This window comes from Charadrius vociferus, unplaced genomic scaffold (genome assembly GCF_000708025.1).
Source record: "Charadrius vociferus isolate BGI_N301 unplaced genomic scaffold, ASM70802v2 scaffold179, whole genome shotgun sequence".
Taxonomy (NCBI): domain Eukaryota; kingdom Metazoa; phylum Chordata; class Aves; order Charadriiformes; family Charadriidae; genus Charadrius; species Charadrius vociferus.
The window spans coordinates 1992998-2017591 of NW_009650072.1; the positions used below are offsets into that span (position 1 = coordinate 1992998).

General features: G+C 37.5%; 1 protein-coding gene across 1 annotated transcript in view; it reads right to left on the minus strand.

Moving 5' to 3' along the window:
* Positions 1 to 6053: 6053 nt before the first annotated feature.
* CARS (cysteinyl-tRNA synthetase) overlaps positions 6054 to 24594 on the minus strand; it is a 35309-nt gene continuing 16768 nt past the window's right edge. The window contains exons 11-23 of the mRNA XM_009892037.1: positions 23920 to 24032; positions 23248 to 23376; positions 22900 to 23029; positions 22485 to 22588; positions 21376 to 21473; positions 19730 to 19919; positions 18596 to 18664; positions 15684 to 15765; positions 11084 to 11164; positions 10654 to 10721; positions 9261 to 9320; positions 7949 to 8032; positions 6054 to 6832 (exon numbers count right to left, since the gene is read on the minus strand). Of these exons, the coding sequence (XP_009890339.1) occupies positions 6698 to 6832; positions 7949 to 8032; positions 9261 to 9320; positions 10654 to 10721; positions 11084 to 11164; positions 15684 to 15765; positions 18596 to 18664; positions 19730 to 19919; positions 21376 to 21473; positions 22485 to 22588; positions 22900 to 23029; positions 23248 to 23376; positions 23920 to 24032 (1343 nt within the window). The 3' untranslated portion in view covers positions 6054 to 6697. The remainder of the gene's footprint in view (positions 6833 to 7948; positions 8033 to 9260; positions 9321 to 10653; positions 10722 to 11083; positions 11165 to 15683; positions 15766 to 18595; positions 18665 to 19729; positions 19920 to 21375; positions 21474 to 22484; positions 22589 to 22899; positions 23030 to 23247; positions 23377 to 23919; positions 24033 to 24594) is intronic.

Below are 24594 nucleotides of genomic sequence, written 5' to 3' on the forward strand. Positions count from 1 at the left end.
CACCAGTGCTGAGTACAGGGGGACAATCACTTCCCTAGTCCTGCTTACCTGCTTTAACTACATTAATAATGTGATCATGCTTTGAAGAATCTCTCTGTATATCATCTGCGTGGATAAGACTAAATGTTCAAAGTTGAAAGGTAAATCAAAGAGCTGAGTGCTTTCTATTACAAAAATAAGCCCTTTTTGATGCTTCAGATCGAGCACCTTTTGAATAATGCACGTTAGCTTTTCCAGTATTGTTTTAGTTTAGATATGGACGTAATTTCCTCTTCTGTAAAAAAGAAAAACAACCAAAGAAACCCTAACGGCCCAGCTTCTGTTTGTATGGTGATCTGTAAGCAGCAGATGCTGTGTAGCATGGTGTTAACAACAGTACAATTTCAGCATCTGAAGCCACTTAAGAATCTGAGTCATCTTTCCCTCAGTTGGCAAAACCCAAACCCTTTATTGTGTCAGTGGATTCCCTTGTTCTAAAAAATGTTTTCTCCAGGTCCGCAACTTGTCTTGGATTCCAGTCATTAACAAATTGGGTTTATCATCACAATCCTTTCACAGGCAAAATTAAAATTTGGAAATTATGAGACCAACATTTTATTAATTAACAACTAATCAATACATTAATTTTGGATTAATTCAGTTATTGTAGGAATTTAAGTGACAGGAACAACTAAGGAATCGTTAGTTAAATTGGTACCAATATTGTGATCAAAGAATAAGATAATTTTGAATTACACTCAAACAGCTAAAGAACTGCAGGAATGTTCTGTAGTCAGTTGCACAAACAAGCAGATTTGGTGGGCCAGAGGTCATGCTCAGTGGAAGGTTCTTCTTCCACTTATTTTCTTTGCTTCCAGCTCCCTTTCCCTGTTTCTCCAAACCAGTCCTTTTTCTAACGTGAGCCGGTTCATACCTCCATACCTCTTCATACCTCCATGAATTCTTATTTTGGGACAACTTTATTGATGATAGTGGCTACACTTAATTCTCATTCTTCCAAAGACGAGTGTAATGAACTCTGAAAGGCAGATTTATCTGAAGGTATTCCTACTTCACGCTCTTGTTCTTGCTGCTGGTTTATAGCTGTCAAGTATTCTTTTAAGCTTTTTCTATCAATCTCCATTTTGTTAGAAGCTATTTCCTTTCCACCCAGATGTTTGGCGTACAAACTCCAAACCTGGTCTCCTACAAAGATGTTGGAGGTTTTGTTAGAGTACGTGCTCTAGCTGCACCTTTCTGCTGTTGCAGGAATATGCTGCAGCCGTGTTCAGACTGTTTGTTGCACTGCTGCATCTTCTGTGGCATGTGTAGAGTTTGTCCCTCTGCAGTAGTCGCTATCTTGTTAATGCAGTTCTCATAAATGCTGCAAACCCTAAATTAAATGAAAATTAGGATGGTCTTGCAAAAGTAGATTTGGTCTCTTCTGGAGCAATTATAATAAAGTCTTGAAATAGGCCAGACTGCTGGAATTATCTGCCTTTCTTTGTCCACTGATGTATATCGAAGTAAACATATATTTAAATTACTTTACATCTTTGGATTTTTAGTGTGCCTCTCCAAAGGCATTAATCTTCCATGATCAATGAGGGATTTTTGCTGACTGTTTTCTAACCTTTTGTAGTACAGTGGCAGACTTTAGGACGGTGGATAAGGCACGATCTGTGGAGTCATCTTGCTGTCAGGTGCTCCTACCCTGCAGAGAGCTGCAAAAAGATATTTGCTGAATCACCCTGGCTTGATTTAAACACCCAGCCTAGCATACAAGAGAGCTTGCGGAACCAAAACTGAGAGAAAGCATTCACCAGACACTGGAGCGAAAGCTTAGGCTGAGGTCTCCAACTGGCATTAAAATGTCTGTGTCTTCTGCCCTTGGGTGGGTATTAATGGAAACTGCTCTCACTTAGTGAGATGCCAGACATTCACAGCCTAATTTGAGAGATAAGACTTAGTCGTCAATGACTTTTTCTGGAGGGAGAGGAAGTACTGTGATCATTGCTAAGTGGAGTCTTGGTACTAAATAGCTAATGTGGTTCTTAATTAATTTGTTCTGTCTCCGGAGACATGTTAAGTGCTAAGCCTGTGGTACGGTGTCCTGTATAGAAATTGCCCTGTGAAATCAGAGAGAGGAGTAAAAATTTCTTTCTGTATTTCTGTGGTAGAAATTGTGTAATTAAAGAGGGAGCTAAAGTTGGTCCAACAACTACCACCATCTGAAAATACTAGCTTAAAATGTAGAAAAAGAAGCTGAAGGTATGTACTGTATGAGGCAGAGATTTGCTTATTTGCACATTTAAAATGCATCAGTGGTTTCCTGGAACAGCAGACAGCAATAGAAACATCAGAATAAAGAGGTCAAAGAGATTATCATAAATGTCATTAGGCGCTCATTAGTTTGAAGTCTTTGAAAAGATTGGTGGTAACACTACCAGATTGAACAGTTCAGATTTTTCTACCAGTATCTGAACAAAGTGAGTGACGGAGGAACTTGTTCTCTTTAGGGGAGCTGTAGTCACATTTGACGTTAATGTGAATATTCACATTAGAAAGGCTGAAAGGCACACTCTGAGCAAAAGACAGAAACAAAACTTGCTGCTGCCAAGTTTGGCTTTCAGCCAAGGGTGCAATTAAAAACAGAAACACCATGCTTTTACCTTGCCTTGCCATCTCTGAATACATTTCTTTAATAGGTGGGAAATAAAAAGCTTCATGTTGTACAAACCAACATGAGCTCTGTGTTTCAGAAAATTAAAATATTAAAAAATTCCAAGATTTTGCTATGGGGATTTTCATTTTCACAGTGCTTAGAAAATCACATTCCAGACTGGCTTCCCTGAGCGTGTGTATGCATACATGCACATTTTAAAATAAATTAAAAAATATTGTAATACTGTGGAGTCTGTCTTCTCCCTTTTCCTTGCTGAGAAAGACGGGTGACTAAGACACTGAATGCAGACCGTTGCTGTTGCACTCTCTCCTCCTGGTTGCCAGGTCACTCTCACTAAGCAAGTGCAGTGGAATTCACTTAAGTGCCACCTTGATGGATTGCCAGGGAAGAGGTATTGTGCTGTGCTTTCCGTGATTGCACAGATCAATTGGCACACCTTCGCTGAAAAAGTCATCTTAAACAGTGTGCATCCAAGCCTGGCTGCATCGTTCTTTATTTCCTAGCAAGTTTTCCTTCACTAGGACTTTATGCATACTGTTATTTTTTTTGTGAAATTGTGGCTGCAGAGAGGATAAAAGTAACTGATCTCTAGTAGCTCTGGAGCTGTTTTTTTGTTACAAATTCTAGGGGAGTAAGTCTATTTTTCTGACTCTCTGCCAAGGTCATTGTTTTTCTCATCCTGCTGCTTTTGGGAAAAAAGGAACTCAAAATATGGGCAAAACTCTGATTTTATTTGGAGAGAATGCATTAACTTCCTGTTTATGTATGCATCAAGGTAAAATATTTTAGCAGCTTCTTTACAGGAGGAGTTGCCAATTTGTGTGCTTTTTTTTCTTTTTAATAGAAAATACTTAGGCCTGTCAACAAACTCACAATGCTTTATGAAGCAGATATTTTCCGTGCTGACAATGCTGACTTCCAAGGACAGCTGAAACAGATAGGAAGAGAAAATTGTAACTGAAAGACCAGTTCACGTATGGGAAGAAAAGTTCAAGTACGGGAAGGTTTTGAGGGCTTTATTGCTGGAGGAGTCAAGTGACAAGCTTGCTTGAAGATGGCAACTTTGAAAATGCATGAACTAGATAGCAAAGCACTATAAAAAGCAGTGGAGAATAAGTAGCTGTGTGGAAGAACAATGATCACCCAAGACACAAGGTGAGCCTGAAGAGGAGAGGATTTCAAAGGCTCTGATCCCTATAATGTCTGAACAGAATCCCATTGATTTTAGGAGACTTTTTGATTGTGTTCAAAGATAACAGGAATGCTGTTGTGCTGTAGCAGAAAAGAAAGATGACTTCAGCTGCACTGATGTTTTGGATAAGGATTCTTTCACAGAATCACAGAACGGTAGGGGTTGAAAGGGACCTCTAGAGATCATCTAGTACAACCCACCTGCTAAAGCAGGTTCACCTACAGAAGGCTGCACAGGATTACATCCAGGTGGGTCTTGAATATCTCCAGAGAAGGAGACTCCACAACGACTTTCAAATCATCTCATTTTAAAACAATCAAATTGACAATCAGATGAAGCACAGAAATGGCAAGCATGAGCTAAATAATTTTGGAGATAGAATAAGACCTTAATGGGGCAGCAAATACAGCAGGCATCCTTATCTGAAATTACTAACTATGAATTTAAAAAAATATTGAGGGAGAAGGCAGTATGTGCATGCGGGAAGCACACAGGAAAGAAAAAAAGAAGATAACCTTTGGAGAATGCGAGTCTGAAATGTTCCTAAGACCTATGCAAGAAGACTTGTCCCAGAAACGAAATGAAGCATTTGGGAAGGGAAAAAGGGCATTTTGTTTAAAATTCTTCTACATTGATGCAGTAGATAAACCATGGAATTGAATGAGGTTCTACTAAAAACATACCAGGAAGAGAAAAAACTTGGGGGGAAGCCAGGATGTTTTAATGGAGATGTCATAAAGAAACTAGAATCCAGGACAGCAATGGATCAACAGCATCTTCTCCATAGTTACATACTAATCTGTTTTAAGTAGTGCTAACTCAGATCACCAAAAAGTAATTTCTGTAGTAAGCAAATTTTACTATTTAACATTAAGTAGCAACTTCAAAAGCAGTTCACGTTCAGGAAAGTGAAGCCTATGCTGTGGTTAGAAATGGTTCAGGTGTAGGATTGCTAGTGAAGTCTGCAGAACTAGCCCTGGAATCCGTCCAGGACTTCAGGGAGTTTGGAATTGTAGAACCTTATCTGGCTGAGAAGCAGCATCTTATGACTGCAGCCTAGGCACATCCTATTCCTTCATGGATATCCTGAGTGCACATGTACCTTGGGGAACATACTGGCAAGAAAACGATGAGCTGTTGAAGGGGGTTAGAATCTAGAATGGTGTAAAAATGCAACTGATCCTTTTCTGTTCACAGACCAAAGGATGGAGAAGTTGCCCTTGTGGCTGTGGCTGGCTGCTTGAAGTACCACTGAGCAGTTTAAACATGTATTTATACAATTAATTAGAGATTAGAATAATCGAATACTGAATGCAAAATGAATTAATTAGTAATAGCAAGCTAAAGGAAAAGCTCTGTAACCCACATTTCAAAAAGGTGGTTGTGGAATAAAGACAGGCTCTATATTCGTCCCATTATACAAAGGTCACATACAATTTGTACTTTACAACAGATTTTATTTTCTGCATACAAGATGCATGTGCTTTACTGACCTTAACATTATGTATGTTTTCAAAGGCAAATACAGACAAACTACAAAAAAACCTAGTAGACCTTTCCGTTACTTCAAATATGTTCATTCCTTGGAGGAATATAAATATAAAAGTATAAAGATAAAGCAAAGATGTTTTAACTCTTAGGAAGGAAAGAAACATAGCCTAATTGTAGCATGAACCTAAGAGTTGAGAGAACAGAGGTGTCACAGTATGACCCTCTGCAAGTCACCTTGAGGCTTAAGAATACTGGATTAATACAGCTCTGCATATTGGACACTTAGTGGTTATATGCAGTTGTGAAGTAGGTGAGATTTTTTAAGATTTCATGAACTTTAGTTCATTTAGTAGCTACTGCCAGTGAAATGCATTATTAGACAACAAAGAACTGTCCTTGCAGATATAAGGTAACCACACTACATCAGAAAGATTATTAACTCAGGGTTAAATTGTTGTGTTAAAAACATCACTCTTGAATAGCGAGCAATGTATAGCTGTGTTGCCTAATTGCAAACCAATCCACAAACTGTATCCCAGTTAGAAACCTTCTGTTAATTCCCCTTGGCTCTGAACAGTTAATTAGGTACTGAGTACTTTGGGTAATCAGGTACTTTGGCAGTACTCCTGTTTCCTTGGAGCAATACCTCCAAGAACACACCACCCTCCACCACTAGCCCTTCATGTCTTTCCCACCTGTTTGTTCATTTACCTATTACTTAACCCACTTGATTGCAACGGCGTGTTGAGCAAAGATGATGACCTGTTCCCTTTTGCAACAAAGGGAGGGTTAGCTTCTACTATGCAAAGTGTTCTGGGTATACTTATGAGAGTTTTTAACAACAGCAGCTAGAGTAAGTATCGTAGTGGAACTACCCAGTTTTTCCTGCTTATGTAAAGATACTAAAGTCATCTGGAAAATACTGTTCTTACTGTGGGACAAATTACTCAGCTCCCATTTAGTAGTAAATTTTGCTGACTGTGACATATTCCACAATGCAAGCTACAGTGGGTCTTAGGTAGAGATCAGTATGCAGGACAAATTAACCAAAGCCTGGACAGCTATAATAAACAAGAATCCTTATGTGGATTTGCTGACTGAGCAGCACCTTCCCAAACAGAACTGGCAACCGTTCAACCTGCTACTGTTGTTGTGAAGAAAATTCTTACAGGTTGGCTTTTTTTTTTAAGAATGGATTTTTATTTACTTTCCAGATGACATTATTAATCCACGTAAACAGGATTTTTACTTTGCACATAATAGAAAGTGTAAACAGAAATTTGAGCATCAGTATATGCTCACTTCTTCAATGCTGACCCAGCACTCGCCTTCTAAAAAAAGTCCTGTTTTCAATTTGCACTTCCATTCTGAACCATTTGTAGATACTCCTTGTATAGCTTCTCTTGGGTTTCATAAAGTTTCTTTAGCTTCTTAATTTGACCTTTGCTGAGTTCTTTGCCTTCTGTATCATGGGTGGGAAATCCCTGAAATATTAAAAAGAAAGAAAAGGAGAATATTTAAGATAAATTCTTGGACTGCTTTTTCTCCTTATGGAACAGTATTTTAATAAGATAGGGGGATGATGTCATAATGACAAGCTGTCAGGATGGGGTGCATCTTGGCTAATTTTAGTTACCTAGAAGTTTGACAACTAACTTTGACTATTTGTATATGTTCCCTTCCTAGTTAATGAAGGGGCAAAGGGTGTATTTATTTTTTTGTCATGTACTAAGTAAGAGAAGCTTAGACAACTAATTTCTAGATGGTTATAGTTAAGAGAATAATGCCCAATCCCCTAAACAGGTGGTTAAGAGACCACTTTTAATCATGCTAGCATACTGAATCCAAGGCTTAAAGCAAAAGCAGTAAAAGTTTTGTGTTATCGATGGAGAAAGTATGATCGGAGTTTTTATGGACATTCTCCTTGGCTTGCAGGGATATTTTCCAGTATTTACACTCTCCATTCTTACTTGCCCCCAGGGCCTGAATTTTCGTGGGTGAAGAGGACAGACAGAAGCAGGACCAATGCCCCAGATCAATTGCTGAAGAAACAGTGCTTTTTATTTTCCAGGTAACACCTTTTATCCTCAAGGGGAGCAATCAAGAGCGAAGTTATCTGTACAGCCCCTTCAGAAATCCTTTGCTGGGAGAGAGCGAAACCGTGGGCAAAACCAAAAAGGAAGCACAGGACCCCTCTGAAAAACACGTCTGTCTCCCATCACTTCTGGCAGAGTTGGGGAGTTTGTACTTGGAAGAACATTCCTTGCCTTGCAACAGGGCAATAAATCTGTGAACACACATCATACATGTTCCAACCCACAATATCTGCAGGGAATTTTGCTCTGCAATGAAAGGGGCCAAAGGAGATCAATGTACAATAAAAATACCCTTGAAATGGTGGCTAACAGAGATGGCTCCCCAATGCAATATATGTACAATAAAATTAATATATCGCCTTTTCTTCCTCTCCTTCCCTCCTCCAGCTATGTCAACGGCACTGCCTTGGAGGTTTTGGAACAAGATTGGCTACGTACACATACAATTGAGTATGTACAACTGGGGAAGGAAAACCAGTTCCTATCTGAAGAAAAGTTTCTTACGTTTTCATCAAACACGGAATATTTGTCATTTTCTGATTTAAACATTTCATGTGGTGGAATCTTCATTTTTGCCAGTTTTGCTGCCTGTAATACAAAACGTGGATTAACCGCATTAGCATCACAGTTAATTACTGACAACCTGTCATATATGCAAAAGGAAAAGTAGACTATAATTTGCAAATAAAAGAACTTTTAATTCACAATTGTTTATTATGTGAAAAGAAACTTTCAGTGAGGAACAACTCAGTAAGTCTTAGCTGTGCTTGTCCAGGGGAAAAAAGATATGTTTTAAATCTGTAGAGAACCACTTAATAAAATAGATGTGTTGCAAGAACTCAAAATAACTTACTCAAAAAACTACATCTGATCTTTGCTAATTTGGTTCCTTAGTGGTTTAGGTGTAAACACGAAGTGAATAGTTGCTATGAGTAAAGAATATTCAGCAATTGACACACTGCAAAGGGAACCACCTTTATCAACAGTTTCCTGCTGAGGATGCAAGTAATTGCACTGAAAATAAACTGAACCTTCACTTATCTGTAAACAAGCACATCTCAGAATCCTTTCCAAATAATTTATGCCCAATGCAAGGGAATCACCTTTTTGAAAGAATGCAAAAAGCTACTTGGAATTGTGGATGATAAATGCTATTTATCTGGTTTTCTCTGTACATGGTGATCTCTAAAAGTGTACTTCCTCTTTTAACCCAAGAGTGCATTTCCTGTACTGGTAAAGTCATCAGCATAGTAAACAATCTTTTCTTCTTATATGATCATCTCTGGCTGCCTACTCATCCAAAGCATAAAACCTTTGAGCTATCTCAATTCCAACTGTAGAGAAAAAAATGTGTTTTTACAAAACACCACATTTCAGAGTTCAATCATAGGGAACAAGTGGAATCTTAAAGACAAAAAACCCCCTGTTTTCACACATACCTACAACACTGGAAAGGGAAGAAAATAAACAACATAAGCAAAATCTTCTCTAACAGGCATGTAAGACCCTGCTTTGGCAATTAAGGAAGTAGTACTGTCTATAGACTGAAATAAGTGCTACAAGTTCTTCTAAGAAGCTTTTCAAGCCTTTTGTTGCGTTTTCAAAGATGGCTTCTCTGTAATAGGAGCTGAATATTCAAATCTGAACTGCAAGCCAAAGTCATTCTGAGCAGGAAACTGTAGACAAAAAAATAAATAAATGGAGGCCCAGTTAAGGCCGGGCAGAGAGCCTGTGTTCTAATGTAATCTTTCCTGCACGTGACTATTACTGTTAACACTTTACGTTAAAACCAGATTAAAAGGATCTGAACACTTACTTCCTGCTCTTGTTTTTTCCTGGCTGCTTCTTCTTTCTTCCTTTTTTTCTCTTCTTCAATCTATGAAAGGCAATGTTAATGAGTAAAAGGTAACTAATTACTTCATTTGGTTGTTTTCTACAAATCTCAGCCAGCTAACTCCCCTGGATATCTAATTGCAGACAGAACTGGCAGCATGACCTGCAGCAAAAACACCATGCCTTATAATTAGGATTGTCTGATACTTCCCACTGTATTACTTTGATTTCATTTGCTTTTATTCACAGTTAAACCAGTTTTAACTGTTCAGAATGCATTTTGCATGCAAAGTGTATACATATAAAAGAATACCTACAAAGCCTGCAAAAGCGATGGTCCTGCCATTTCACAGGGAAAAATGCTTTGCAAATTACTTTAAAAAAAGATCGTATTTCGCTGATATTTTAAGCTCTTGCCTCAAACTGTGAGGACATTACAGTTTCTCAAGCAGCAGTTGTAGCCCTTGATGTTCCTCGGGAAACAACTATCCAAATTTAGCCAACTTATAAAACTTCAATAAAAATAAAAATCTCATCTTGCACTTGCTTAGGAGAGACCTATCAGTTCTCCAAGGGTTCTGACAGTACTGCCCTGTTTCCAGGGAAAATGTACTCTAGCTAGAGGTTCCACCCAGCAGCTATATGCAAACTGCCTTCAAATGTCTTTTTGTTAAAAACATCTGGAATTCGCTGAAACTATGAGAAACACTGGAAAGTCTTCCAAATATTTCTCGTCATGATGGAATTTTATCATTTGTTAAAACTGAAGACAGACATATGAAGTGTTACTTTTAGATGTTACAAAGCCAACTATTAATGCTAGGAGGTGCCACCAGGTTTTCTGTACAGACCTCGTGCACGTGAATTAGAACTCACAATCTTTATATAGTAACATGTGAATTCTTGCCCCCACATGCTGAATATCTCACTCATCCATACTACATTAATTAAGATTTAGCCAGTGCATTTTGTTCTCACATATCAGATAAATAGTCTCTATGAAAAATGTCATCTTCATTTATACAGGCAAAATAAGTCCGAATTAGCGTCTCATTGGAATTGTTCTTCCAGAGGGATAAGACAGTATGCATGCAATACTCATCATCGCTTAATTATATGAAGATCTTAAAAAACAAACAAACAAAAAACCTTAGAGGTATTCATTAGGTTCCGTACAAAATTTTCAAGAACCTACTGTTGCAAAAATTATTTTCCTGAACACACTTAAACTTTGTATCAATTCTGTTATTATGTATTAATTGACTTGTTGCTAGTCTGTTAAGATTTTTCTTACAAGTTATCAAAGAAATGTGAAAGTATCTATAGCTCACACATTACTTTAAATTTTAAAAATATAGAATGCTTAAAATAATAACCTTTTTCTTTTCTTCTCTTTCTTTCAATAACGTGTCCTTATCCACTAACTTAACCACCGTTGGAAGTCCTAAAGAAGCAAAAACAGATGGTTGAGTTTCCAATGCTTGAATAGTCAAAGGTAAATGTATTTACTCTATGATAACTGTTTTCTTTTTGCAAGCTGAATACAAACACGACTGAGTAACTATTCAAAAGTGACTAAGAAATTAGGTGCTATACAAAAAGACTGCAATGTATGTTTTTATATTTTATACATATATTCCAATATACAGTTCTACAATATATATTTGTACATCAGAAATATGATTTGCTATAGCTTTGCTGGATTATTCCAGATTAGTCTTGACAGGTTGTTTTCCCACTTCTTTTGAAAATAATAAGATTAGAAAAACAGCTCCCTACAAAGTTGCACGACATATAATTGGGTACCTTCATGATCTTCAAATCGAACACCAAGTTCAGGAAGGATGTCATCTCGAAGAGCATCGCTCAACTGCAGCACTTCAGTTACTACGGAGCATGAAAAGTATTTTTAGTGAATTAATATTTGGTGAAAGTGTACTTCTATCCTGCTACATAGTTACTTAAATTCAATAAGAAGTTGCCACTCTCTCACATAGGCCAGAGAAAGGTCTTTCGTTTTAAAGTGATAAACCTTTTAAGTAAGTTCTGCCTTCTTTCAGCTACACAGAGAAGCAGCATGTTCCTTTGCAGGGACTTGGGATTCATGCATTTCTTCCAAGATACCTCATTGTTCTTGAAGGGAACAGAAAGAAAATCCGAGGCAACTCAGAAATGACGCAACAATTCTGCCAGGATATAGTAGAAGGGTATATGACTCAGGAAGATCCTAATGGTTGCTGTATGTTTTCCAATAAGAAGGGTTAAGAACCCTATTTTAGCAAAATCACAAATTAACATAACCTGTGCTACATCTAACAGTACCTTTGAAGGACTATGACTTTGTGGGTTTGATAACTACGCATACATTTCTCAGAGCAACTGTAATCCAAACATCCTCTGTTTCTACAGATAGCTATCTTTACCACCTGCTCTGACCAAGCTGTTTTTTTTCCAAGCAAGCTATTTGCAGCAGAACAAAGAATTTTGATGTGGCTTTCTGGATGGTGATCAGGACATCATGATTAACATTCTTTTTTTTTTTTTTCTTGCAAACTTATCAAAGAGTTTTTGATGACAGCCAATGGTTAAGAACTGAAGATTTAGCTGAAATAGATGCTATCAGGTCTTAAGAGGAAAATAAATCTACATACAAGGTATTTACTTGGATGAGAAATTGTCTCAGCCAAGAAACCGCAAAACAGTTAAGAGGAACTAAATGCATCAAGATGACCCAATATGTTGCTGGTGTGAACTTAATTCAGTGGCACTTTTTATAGACAGTCTTGTATTTAGGAGGAAACGCTTACCAAGTCTGACAAGATAGATACTTGGGTTAGATGATACCATGTGCTTATAATAAACAAGTGTTCTCCCTTTCAGCAACTCTCAGCTGGTTAAACCTAAGAAGTAATAGGGGTCTCAAAGGTAATAATTCTAGCAGTAGAAACTAACATCCAGACACTGTATTAAACACTGCTCATAGCAGTAGATAGAAGTACAATCCCTGAGCCTTCATCTCTTCCATAATTCTTAGACCCTCAGAGACCTGAAGAGTAAACAGAGCACCGACTATCCTAATATCATGAAAAGGAACAGTCACCCTATTTCATTGCATGGTAGTGTTCTGCGTTTCTCTCTTTGTATAGGAAAGCATTGCAGTTTATAGAACCTCTTCTGTCTGCCATGAAATAAGTCGTTATTTTTCTTGATCCAGAGAAGTTATACACAGTGAACCACATCCACGTTTGATGCAACTCTAAGTAAGCCATTAAGATAAATAAGGGATAAGATTACCTCACTGGCTGTTAACACTAAAAGGTGTTGACTCTAACCTAGGCAAAGGAATTACACGTATCATATCAAGAACATATCAGATACACCTATTGCTTATTCAATAAAACAGTGTCTGCTCAGTTATAAATATTTACTTAGCTGAAATCATGAATAATTGAAAGTTTAAGAAGAAATCCATCAAGGTAGAGAACAAGGAGAAATGAGGAGAAATGTATAACAAAACATGCATTATTTATGAAAGTACACATCCTCTGATCAATCCTCTGTCATCCAGAGGGGTCAGGACTGTGCTTCCAAGGGCTGAAATATGTTTGTTCTTTGCATGTGGTACCTCCAGAGCAAAAATGTTTAGGGTTTGGGTAGGGGGTTGTTTATGGGCTTTACCAAGACATAAGCCATTATCCTCACTGAGGACAGTGACCAGGAAACCAGTGGGGATAGTGCCTTGTCACCAGTGCTCATAAACAACCTGGTAGCTTGGCACTCCTGGAGCGTGTGACTATTTCCCAGACCTCTTTTCACATCTTCTGTGAATTTCAAGCCAAAGGATGTGAAACAGGTGTTGTGCTGTTGTGGATGGGAAAACTGGGATGGGAATGCTGGATGTTAAGACTGGCAGCAAAAGACAAGAGCAGTCATGGTTACAATGATCAAGTTTGTCTCAGTTCTCATCAACTCATGATATATTAGGAAGAGGGCAGAGGGTTTCCAACTACGTCCTATGTCCTAGAAGCAGCTTAGAGCAAGATACCACATGGCACCAGCACCCATGGCAGGAAATGAAGAAGCGGGCAGAGTTCAGTCATGGACATCTTTACCACAGGGTAGGGAATTTAAGCAGATGTCCTGAGGTAAGTAACTAACAACTGAAGAGACTTGCTCCTGTTTAAACATCTGAATAACAATTCGTTTCTAATGAGAATTCTTCCCAAGCATCAGGGACTGCACTAGAGCACCGATCTGCTCCACTGTGCATCCTTGCAGAGACAATTATATGGGGTCTTTGTAGTTGGTCGAGTACTCAAGTAAAACATCAGGATGTGCAATATAGAGATGCTCTGACCAACCAATCATTGATGTCTTTTGCAGAGCTTTTCTGCATTTCTTTCCCTTGTACAGCCAGCACAGTGTTTTCCTTTTTCAGTTTACCACCATTGCTAGATACATTTACAAATTAAGTCAACACTCAACTGTAAATGATCATTGCAGGTCTCCAGTTTGAATAGTAATAAGCTTTTAAAATAGAGAATTTATTTTACTAGTGTGTTTCAATGTTAGCCATTCTGGATAATGGCAAAATTTTTGTTGAGTATATAATATACATTTTGATTTTTACCAAAAAACCATAGTTTTACAAATGGCTATTCTGTGAAATGTTTTGTAAATATAGATACATTTTTAAAAGTTATGTGTATATGGATGGTACATTTGTATTACTCTGCAGGTTTTACAGAAGCAGCATACTTTTTATTTAACCTCCAAGAATACTTAAAGCAATACAGATCATGTTAATTAGTATTTAAAGCCATCCTGCCAGCATTGGGCTACGCTGGGGAAACTCCCTTCATTTACAACCATGTAGAGGCAATATCCCCAGCCATTAATCAGAACAACTTTTACAGTAATTTAACATTTCCTGCAAGCAAGAATTTAATGGGTATAGGCAAACAAATCAGAAGCATGTCAGAGCTGGTTCTGCCAACCACCACTCAGCTTCCATATATCAAATAGTTTAATGAAAGGTGCCTCCCTGGTCAAACTGCAGAGTGCTATAACTACTCCATACCCCAACCAAATAGCAACTAGATCCAGCTTTATTCTTACTGCCCAATTTACTTCAGGCAAAAAATCAATACATTCCAAGCAAGAAACTCAAGTGCCAGTAAGTAGTTTAATGCAGAGTACGTTCTAAAAATTATCTACAAGAAGCCCCATGATATTTAAATCTTAGCACTGTTAAGAGTGAGGAACAGTTTAGCTCAGCCATCAGAAAGCAAGGGAAAGAAGAGGCTTATATAAAATGAGTTTTTACGTTAAATACTGAAAGACCAAAGGTCACCTTTTTGGCTGAGGATATACACACAGACTTCTTGAATTAATTTCAGTTACAGAAAATATTTGCTTTTGGAACTAATAAGCCTATTTCTCAGCATCAATTAGGCCTATAGGAATTTGACAGTAATAGCTGAGTAGTCACATTAGCAAATACAGTTTTGTGCTTTTAAGGTAAATGTATTAGCCCTTAGAAGATCTCAAAACAGTAGCAGAATTGGGGTTCAGATTCTTTGCCAGCTGAATAAGTTAATAACCAGACACTACAAGTAATTTTATACTTCTGTATAATATATGGGTTATTTCTATGTTTTATATCTAAAATATGCCCTATTTTGCCTTCAAGTACAAATCTCAGTGTAAAAAGGTTTTAAGAAAACAAGTTTCAAATACATATTGAAGACATGTAAAGTTCCACAAGGAACAACAGAAAATAGTAAGAGCTCCATTAGGAACTAATGAACCAGTAAAATCAAAGAGGGCTTAATGGAACTACCTTTTTAACACTATATAGTTTTGCTGCCAACACACACAGCATGATCACAGCTTTTCAGAGGGGAAAAAAAAAGCGCCCAAAACAACTTCTAGCAAACTCCCAGATTAATTCTCCAAAGAGAGCACTCAATTACCATCAGGGGAGCTACAATTCCAACTATGCTAACAAATAAGAATGAACATCTCAGGCTATTTAAACACAGACAGTATCATCGTGTAGCAATCTACACTTTTGAGAGAACGAAAGCTCCCTGGGGGAAGAGATCATGGGTACTTTCATACCTAGAAAGCAGGGAGTGTGCTAATCTAGACAAACAACAACTAGTTCCTTCCAGAAATTTTAGATTCTTTAGGAAATAAAATTAGTCTAACAGCCTGTAAAAGATTCCCAAATTAAAGAGACAGGTAGCAGAGATGCAAATATTCAAACCAATTCTGATTTAAAGGTACCTTACTTTTGTTCTTTAAGCAAAGAGAGACTGTATCAGCTGGCTCACCCCCCTAGTTTGATTCCTACAACCTCTGAATCTCATGTGCAACAATACAGGAAAAAGTGAACTCTCACCTTTCTTCTCTCTGGCAATTTGTCGCACTCCTTCTCGGAACTCAGAAAGAACTTGTAGGTATGGCATCACTGTAGATTCAATCTGCAGGATAATTATGTCTACAGTTAGCTAATCATCATTTAGATATAAAACATGTCCTTACCCACTTAATATTTACGTGCTGTTGGATGGAACTTGACCCTCAGGGCAGATCTGTATCAATAAAAATTGTCATTGCTCTATTGATGTCAAAGCATAGATGATAATTTGCATTAGTTGTCAATTTTCCTTTTGTGCAGATAACATCAGCTTGTGAAGTTCTGCCTCTCACCATTCCTTTATTTGTCTCTTTTCAGTCACAGATACATCAGTTCCACGGGGTTATGCTACAGTCCAGCTAACTATAATGTGGTACAGGGATAAAAACAGCACTCAGATGAATTTGCCCCTTCATGTTCTGTGTAGTCTTACTTAGGTCAAACTGCTTGTCAGAAATAATACCAGGTGAAACTGATGTTAGGATTTGTTTTCATTAGAACACAGATCTGTTCCTCAGATGTTAGCTTATGCTAATTGTATTTCCAATACAGTGCAGTTGTCTGTATTCCTCACACAACTCTCCCCCACAAAAAGCGGGGAGAGACTGCAGTTGAATTATTTCAGGTGTAAGTAAATGCTGGTCATGAAAGCTCAAAGAAAAAGTCCTGAGAATCCTGCTCTCAATGCAAGTGAATAGCAACAGCAAACAGCGAACAGCAGTGAACAATTACAAAAACAACTACAGATCAGCACTGTCTGCAAACACTTCTCTAGAATCCCAAGAGGAGAAGCTGGGCACCCAGGGGACTGCTTAAATTAAAAGTTTCATTACTTTGGAGGGTCGGGGAGAGAGAGAGAAAAAAAAGCACACTTTTGTTTTCCCTACAGTTTCCACATGTCTTTCTCATCTGTTAAATCTCTATGACAAATTTCTGTGCAATTAACAGACAAGATAGTCTGTTATGCTCTAAAAGTGTCCATATGAAAAGAGCTGAAGGGCTCCATTAAAACTTTTCATAAATGTGAATGCCATGGCAATCAGCTTCACAATTGGAACCTGTGCTGACAAGTTTGGCAGAACAGAATATGGTAAGTGAGCAACAGTCAGATCTCCACTACCCCCTCTACGCTGAAACTAGCTCAACAAGCAAATGAAGTGGCGTCAGGAAAGCATACACTATCACTACTTTATCAGACATTTAAAGATGAAAGATTTTTATTTCCAGAATAACTAACCTGACAACAATGCTTAATTACTTTGGAAAATGCAACTATGGAACCTGAGGTTTTCTGACTTCAAGTCTCTTCTATCTGCTTTCAAGTGAATTACTGAAGCACAGTAATTAAGCTAGTTGTTCTTTCAGAGCTTTTGGAAAGGACTATGCCTTTTTTGGAGATAATGACTCTATTGGTTCCTTCATCTCCAATTTAGACATTAGGCCTGATCCACAGCCTTCTGAAATAAATGAGAAATTTTCCCATCTTGAATGTTCACTTGGTAATTTTTGCTAGGAAAAATAAGTATCTGCATGGAAGATTGAAAGAGTATAATACTTAATGGAACAGCCAAAACATTTGTGATATTATGCATCTTTACAATGCTTAAAACCAGTAATGTCTTAGGTGAAAGAAACAGAAGTTTCTTCCTGCGAAGAAACCTGTGTATAACAGGTGTTAGCACAGGATTCTTTCTGCAAAAGATTCTTCTATCTCTACTACCCTTGGCAACATTACTTTAAAGGAGTGAAAGGGCTTAGCTTCTTGTTCCATGCTATTGCCAATCGTTTCATAAAGCATACCTGTTGTACACACTGCCTGAATGAAGTACTAAATACAAATTTAGTTTTCATTTTCCCTAAAAAGGTACGTGTTAAGGTGCTGCCTTTCTTCTGAAATAAAAATAATTCTGAGCTAACTTAAAATTCACTACTGATGGGGTTTGGTATGGAATACTGAATATCTTTCTTATTATCCTTGTTATATCATTACTGGAGATTTCCACAGCACAGTAATATAAGTACTGGCATGGGCAATTATCTGATGAGCGTTCATTCACATTCTTCAACCACAAGCAAGCTTTCCTCTTCTTTTGATGAATAAAAAGTTTAGCTTTTTTGTTACACCACAAATGTTTTTAATTATTCCTCCTAAGGAGGAACAGAAAAACATATGGTCACACCTTTGAATGCAGAAAAATACTTGAAAAACAGCACTGATTTGTCCATGTCATATTTTTCACATGAACAAAGACAGCAAAGTTGATAGCTTTCATATGGAGTTATTTCTCCTGCCTGCACCACGAAACATTACTGTTATTACAGGGCCCACCAGCACTTTCATCAGTAATCCCCCAAGTATTTCCAGAAAAAATCTGCATCACAGTGGAACTGCTGGGTGACCAAAGCAAAACAGCCTTCAAAAGCCAGATAAAACCTGTGGCTACAAATGAGATCAGAAAAAGAGATTGAAGTGCGGATAAAACTCCAGCTGCCTCCAGGCTGGTTTTTGGTGTACCACAAGGAAGTTTAATCAGTATAATTATATTTTTGAAACTACTTAACATACAAATACTTGTAATGAGTCTTTAGACTGTAGGATGTGCTGTCTGTAGTTAACATGTGGTTTCTTTAACAGACTCATCATTGAGAAGACAAGATAATTCTTTTTCTGGTTGCTATACAATTTGTCTGTCATTAAGTCAAACCTATAAAAAAACCCCAACTCTCAGAAACAAAAAATCCTGCTTCCTAAGCCAATTAATTACTTCAGATCAAATGTTAAAAGCAGAACGAATGTAAGTCAGCTACACATCAGTAATGTAATCACTTTATCTAACCTAAGCTTTCAAAGGACACAGAGTAATTTTGTATAGTGTACTTTGTCCTTCACTTACATTTATGTTTTGACTGTTCCCTCCAACAGGAAAACCAATTGCGTCATCACTTTCTATGGCACCAAAAATCTGGTCAAGGGAAAGAAAAAAAGAAAAGACTGTATACATCAAGTCACAGGTATGTGAAAACTAGGCAAAATCACATATACTAGGGTTCTGAAGCCACCTAGTTCTTGTTTAACCCACAATTCACTGCTCTAATAGGAAGATGTTTTGGTTTTTAATTGATAAAGCATACTAAGCATTGGCTTTCAGATTTAGCTTTAAAGCTGTCTGTTCTAGTTTCAGCTGGAATAGAGTTGATATTTTTTTCCTAGTAGCTGCTGTGTTTTGGATTTAGTATGAGAATAATTTGGTAACACATATTGGTTTAGTTGTTGCTAAGTAATGTCTATAGTAAGTCAAGGACTTTTTCAGCTTCCCAAAGAAACTGAGAGGGACCAAAGACAGGACACGCTAGCCAATGGAATATTCCATACCATAGATATCAAGCTCAGTGTATAAATGGGGGTTGGCTGGGGGGATAGGAATCTGCAATCACTGCTCAGGATGGGCTGGGCAATTGATCATCGGGTAGTGAGAGCCACTTGTGTTGTATCACTTTATTTTTTATATGACAAACCCACTACAATTCTTTTACCATTATTATTATTGTTGTTGTTATTTTCCTCTTCCATTACTGTTCTATTAAATGGTCTTTATCTCAACCCACACGTTTTTTTTCCCTTTCTCCTCCTTTTCTCCCTCTTCTCCCTACCCAACGAGGGGATGGGGGAGAAGTGGGCGAACGACTGTGTGATCCTAGTTGCTGGCTGCAGTTAAACCACGACACTGTCAGATTTGACGTTCTGACTTCATGGTTTTTTCTACTGTCTAATTTTCCTTGCATGTATTAAGGACTCTCCACTATTCAACAAAACATTAGCTGAAATTATAATGCAACATAAAGGATTCCAATTGTTCCTGCTGCACCACACACTGCAATTGCGGGTTGTTTCGGTTAGGGTGTGTGTGGAAGATCTCTAGTTTCCTACGACATTTAAACCAAGACTGTACAGATCCCTACATACTTGAAAAATACAACAGTTATAACTGCACAGTGCAATAGCAACATCACTACTTGCTATTACATACCTTTAGCATTTGAGTGAGATAGGAACTGATGTTTTCTAAAAGGAGTCTGTTTGGCATTTGTCTGGAAGATTTCTTTGCAGCAATATAGGAGTTACTCTGACTGACTAATGACCGCATTTCTTCTAAGACAGAGCGAGTGTCAATATTGTCACACAGTGCTTCATGAATTGCTGCCTTCTTGTCGTAAAAACTAAGAAGAAAAAAATTTTTTTTACCATTGATGTCAAAAGTATCTGCAACCTACTCTGAAGGACTTCTGTTAGAAGAGTAAGGGGACCTAAAAGTGGGATAATCTTTTGTTGGTCTTAGTTTATATTTGAAGGAAAAACAAATGAACATGAAAAAGGCATTATGACGCTGCTGTTTTGCTGCTATGGACAAAGGCAGGCAAGATAATCTAATTGACAACAACTATCCAGACAAATTACATCTAACACTTTTTCAGCAACTGACCTTTTCATACCAGGTTTTAAAAGCAGTATAAATTGCTTATTTAGTACTTTATTGTGCTTACTATTTTTTTTTTTTTTTACAGTATTGCTCTCCTATCCCTATGTGCCAGACAAGTACTCTGTTTGGTATCTTTCCAGTGAGGATGGAAGTTAACTTACCACAAAGTGAAGTGTTATGAAGCTGTTACGAGCAAATACAAGGAATACATGAATGTAAACCTTTGTAATGTTCATGAATACGCATAATAAGTAATACAATATTTTAAGTACCGTTTCTTTACGCAAGGGATACTACTGTTTCAAACATACTTTTTCCAGAGAAAAGAGAAAGAGAAGTGTTAGAGAAAGGAGACAAAAACAAATACCCATGAAGCATATCTTCTGTTCCTCCCACTCCTTTGACCCTTCCCTTTGACCTATTACTTAATATCTTCCTCCTTTTTTAAAAAAAAGCGTTGTCTCTACCAACCTCAAGTTGAAAATGAAATTTTCAGAGGACATCACTAAACAGAAGCATCTGCACTTGGTTCTTCAATAGTCAACATCTCTGTCCACAACAGTGAACTGAACTAGGAACAATTTTAGTACTGCAACATAAGATGCTTCTCTTTTAAACTTCAGTCATAATAGAAGTTCTATAGGCAGCTGTTCATATTACAAACAATAATGTAGTTTTGTTATAAAAGTGAAAGACTGCAATATTGATATCAATGTCTCACTCAATAACACATTTTCAAACAGGGGCACTCTGATCTTTTGTGCTTTCAGTAAGGTCATTCAACTCTGTCTGTCTCAGTTTGCTCACTGTACTTTGAAATGTGTAAGATACTATTTTTCCAGTTGTAACCACTGTGAAATATCAGTCACTTCTCAGATAGAAGGACAACATTTCAAGTAATGACAAAAATGACAGCTATCTAACAAAAAAGTTTGCTTTCCCGTCACAAACAGGGTGATGAGGCATGCCAGTGTACTTAACATAAACAAAAGGGAAATTAACAATTTAATCTATACTTCATAAAGCTGTTGCAAGATTAAATTTGCTAGCTTGTGTAGAGTTAGGGTACTCAATGTGAATGCTACAGACTTATAAATATCACTATATACAAAGTAAGTAATTTTGAAAGGAAAAAAAAAATTAAACATGTAGCTACACAATGGCTATTCACAGAGAAGTAGGAATGCTTCACTCACTTTTTGTTCAGCTCTGCTTCCTGATTTTCCCATTTCTGAAACTGGCCTGTCACATCAGTGGGAGCTCGAAGAATATCCTTCACATTTAAAAAGAACTCCTATATAAGGAAGAATATAGCTAAAAATCAGTTTAAATTAGATACAACCAATTATTTACTATGAAAAGGCATTATTCCTTTATTAGCTGCCTAAAGCTTATGGTTTCAACACTGTTTCAGCCAGGATCTACTGAATGTCTGTCAAAACAAGGAAACGCACACATTTTGCATAACTCTGTAAATCACAGTTGGACTGTAATTCAGTTCTATCTCTTGGCTCTGCCACTGCATGATACACTATAATACTCTAACACCAAGCTGCTCAAATACAACACCATTTTAAAAAAAGTTTAGGCAACAGTTCTTAGGGCAGATTTTTCAGTGTGTTGCTAGCAATGGGAACTGAAGAATAAAAACAGCTTTATAGTGAGGGCCTATTTTATGTGGGCATCCAGCTTTGTGAAAAGTCATTTTCACTTATTCTGTGGCCCCAACCATAATTTTACATAAAAAGTAGAATAGCTTCAGCTGGAGAGAGGAAGATCAATGATCTCAAAATGTTGTACAGCCTCCTTGTGGGAAACGTGTTTAAATCACAGCTCGAAACTAAGCAGAAGAGGAACTGTGTCTGATCCCTCACATATGCCTGCAAGGCACAGAGGCAAATGCTTGATGTATGGGGTGAGAAGGCAAGGTAGGAACGATACTCCCTCTTCCCTTTAGCTGTATTTGTGTGAAGTCTGATCTAGGAGACATGATATGTGAGCGTCTGTTGGACTGAGTCCTATAAGCAAGCTGAACTGAGAAACTTAATGTTGCATGTGACTGCCAAGCTGCTCAGAGATGTCAAAACTTGGAGAGAGCACCCAGCTGCAGAGCAATGTAGCTGTCTGTGGAATTTACATGACTTGAATGTTCAATGGTAGCTAAACAAATACTGTGACATTGATGAATTCCGAAGGCAAACTCAGTCTGTGGATATGGCCTATATATCTTTGGGTTCTACTCCTTGAAACACATATGACAACACAAAGCTTAGAGAGCTGGAAGAGGAATGGAAAGCTTACTTACATTCATAAACTTCTCATACTGAATAGCTGACTCCATGGTATTATTTGAATAATCCAATGTATCCTTCCAAGAGTGCATGAGGAAAGCCAACCGTAACTGTCGTGCTATTAGGAGTTTCAAAATAAACAAGGAAATAATCATAATCTAAAGCATTGTGTGGCTAAGAACATAATTGTTAATGTTCTTACTATCAATACATCTAACAAAAAAGCAAGAAAGCTATTATGCATACAGATAATACCGACAAGGAACAGAAGAGCAAGGAAGCTGTTCTAAAGTTAGTGGTGACGAAAGACACTGAAGTTAGCCATTTTTGGAAACTCCATTATGTGCCTGAATAACAAAATTACCACAGCCACTATTCAAAGTACATTAAAAGCATTCAAATTCATTCAAATTCCAAAGTAAGTTTTACCTGTATGTTTCTTCAGTGCATCTTTTATGGTAATGAAATTCTTCAAAGATTTGGACATTTTACAGCCAGCAATTGTTAAGTGGCCAGTGTGCAGAAAATACCGAACCCAGTGATCATTTTCAAAGTATGCCTGCAGCAAAAACAAAAAAACCTCAAAGATCCAACACTGTTTACATACATACATACCATGAAGTAGGATAATCTAAGAATAAAATCCTGAGGACAAAAAGTTATGCTTATACAAAACACACATGAAGTTTTAAAAATTAATTGATGGATTGTGTAAGTTGCAGTCAAAGCAAAGCATGCTGCTTTTTCACTGCAGAAACCGAAGGCCAGTTTATTCACCTCAGACTGTGCCAGTTCATTGTCATGGTGGGGGAATCGGAGATCAAACCCTCCTCCATGAATATCCATTGACTCTCCTAGAATGGATCCAGCCATCGCAGAACATTCAATGTGCCAACCTGGACGACCCTGTTAAGAAAAAGACATTACTTGGCTACTAGTTAATTGTCTTCCTCTCCTGCCTACGTATCATTCCAGCACTGGTCTGCCCCTAAGCAGTTACACACCTGAGGAAATGAGATACAGTGCTACAAAGAAAAAAAGATTCTCAGTCTCAGCTTCGTAAAAGTATACTGTTGGATTTAAAGATCAAACATGGCATATATATCTGGGATGTTTTGATTATCCTGCTTATTATTCTTTTTAAAATTACATTAATATTTCTGATCACAAGGAAAAGAAAAGGATATAGAAATTGCTGCAGATAAAGCCTGTAGAGTTCAAATGACCAGTGACAGCCATTGTGAGCCTGCACGCAGACTTCTGTTAAAAAAGTATCAGACAGATCTATGCATGTTCCAAATTATTAGATGACTATAGCAACAGAATCTACTATTGAATACAAGATCCCCATAATCTACACATTACTAATATGAGGCGAGGCAAAGTATTTGTGTAACATGCTATTTAATAAGGTGTAGAAGATACAAATCCTGATTATAATGTCCTTACCTTTCCCCATGGAGAGTCCCATGAAGGCTCTCCTGGCTTGGATGATTTCCATAAAGCAAAGTCATTTGGAGAATGCTTCTCACTTAAGCGATCAGCTGAGATGCTCAGGTCACCTTTCAAAAGAGAAAATGTAAATATATACATTTTATTTAAACACCAGCATTATTGAGTTTTGGCCATGCTGCCTCGCTGTACCTCACATCAAGTGAATTAAAAAAACAAATAAATAAAAAAGAAAAGAAAAACACTCAGCCCTCAAATTTCCTCATAATTAACCTTGATAATCCTTTGGGATTTTGATTAATGTTTGGTTGACACGAAACCTGAAAGCAAGTGTCAGCTGCACTGCTTTCTATGTTTTGACATGAGATTCATCTACATTCTCTCTGCAGGCACAATTCCAATATTGCAGTTACAGAAAAAGAAATACAGAAACAAAAAACCCTATACTCATAGACAAGTAAGACTGCAGAATCAACTAACTTCAAAGTCAGAAGGATTCAAATTAAGACTAGGATTGTCTTAATCTGCACACACAACATGATCATAGGACACATTCCACCCCTAATCTCAGTTGCTGCACAGAATGGCTGGTAGTTGTTCAATAGCTATACCATCACAGATGTGTTATGCATTATTTGCTTTTAGCTTCTTATGATCATTTAGGTGGTACTC